The sequence below is a fragment of the Gekko japonicus genome, unplaced genomic scaffold, assembly GCF_001447785.1.
Source record: "Gekko japonicus isolate JY-2015 unplaced genomic scaffold, Gekko_japonicus_V1.1 scaffold1727, whole genome shotgun sequence".
NCBI classification, from domain to species: domain Eukaryota; kingdom Metazoa; phylum Chordata; class Lepidosauria; order Squamata; family Gekkonidae; genus Gekko; species Gekko japonicus.
The window spans coordinates 270,324-271,610 of NW_015161451.1; the positions used below are offsets into that span (position 1 = coordinate 270,324).

At 53.1% G+C, this 1,287-nt stretch overlaps 1 protein-coding gene across 1 annotated transcript in view; it reads left to right on the forward strand.

Moving 5' to 3' along the window:
- The first annotated feature begins 306 nt into the window (after positions 1-306).
- The window catches only part of LOC107125630 (very long-chain specific acyl-CoA dehydrogenase, mitochondrial-like), a 26,976-nt gene continuing 25,995 nt past the window's right edge, over positions 307-1,287 (forward strand). Inside the window, exon 1 of the mRNA XM_015429067.1 lies at positions 307-389. Coding sequence (XP_015284553.1) covers positions 307-389 — 83 coding nt within the window. The remainder of the gene's footprint in view (positions 390-1,287) is intronic.

Below are 1,287 nucleotides of genomic sequence, written 5' to 3' on the forward strand. Positions count from 1 at the left end.
CCTACGAGGAGGCGGCAGCGAAAGCAGCGAAAGGAGACTACCCTACTTACCTCCGCTGCTGCGTCTGCCAGCTCACAACCCGCTCAATTATTCAGATTGGTTAGACAACGGACCCCCCCTTTGGTGTCTCCTGGAACTGATGCTGGTTTGGCTCTCAGCTGCGATTCATTTGCAAGCTTTTTTGTGGGCAAAGTCTCTGGGCTCCCCCTGGAGTTGGCTGCTGAACTGGATGACGGCCGTGGGACAGTGGCTCCGCTTGCACCCTGCCTGGCTCTCTTTAGGAGTCTTTTGGCCTCCTCACCCGGCATGGAGGTTGACAGGATCCTGACCGCTGCGAAGCCAACGACCGACCTGCTCCTTGGATCCTCGTCCCTCCTGGCCACAAAGTGGTAAGTGGCCCTTTGAGACTGTTGATTAGTTTGCCTCCCTCACAGGGCCGTCTCCCCAGCTCCCTTAGGGAGGCGGTTGTTAGACCTTGGCTAAAGAAGCCCTCCTTCGATCAAAAGGAGCGGGAGAATTACCGCCCGGTGTCTAATCCAGCTTTCCTGGGGAGCTTTCCTTGGATCCCCAAGCATCGAGAATAAATCCACGTTTTAAAGAAAAGCAAAATTTATTTCAAAGCTTTGGAAAGACACTCAAACACGTTCTTTGTTAGAACTGACTACAAACGGTTAGGGCAAACATGATAAAGGGATTTGAACCAGGTACAGAACCAATGGGTCACTTTCCCGCTGGCGGGTGAAAGGAAACGGTTGCGCGCTCATTCCCTGAGAACCAGGCTATCTCCAGACATAATACAGGTGCAGTTCCCAGGCTCTAAAAGCAACAAGCTGGCAGTCAAGCGTACTCCCCCATCACATCCTCCAGTTGTTTGGCTTAGGCATTACAGCAGTGTAAAATACTGGCGCACAGGCAGGGGGGGGTTAGCAACTGTACAGAGATACAACTAACACAGAACACCATGGCAGCTTGCTGACATACTGCCCCCTCAAAAATTCACATTAACCACCTTCCCCCGGGCAGGGCGGGAGAACTCCCGGTTTGGGCGGGAGACCTCCCGGTTTGGCCGGGAACTTCCTGTGGAACTCACGAAGCAGATAAGGGGCCCGAATATCCCCTTCTTCCACCCATTCGCGGTGCTGGGGTCCGAAGTCTATCCATTCGATGAGGTACCAGAGCTTACCACGCTTAAGTCTGGAATCAAGGATATCAGCAATCTCAAAATGTTCATCCCCCTCAAGGAGAATAGGCGGAGGAGAAGTAACCGAGGGTCTCCATGTAGAGGAG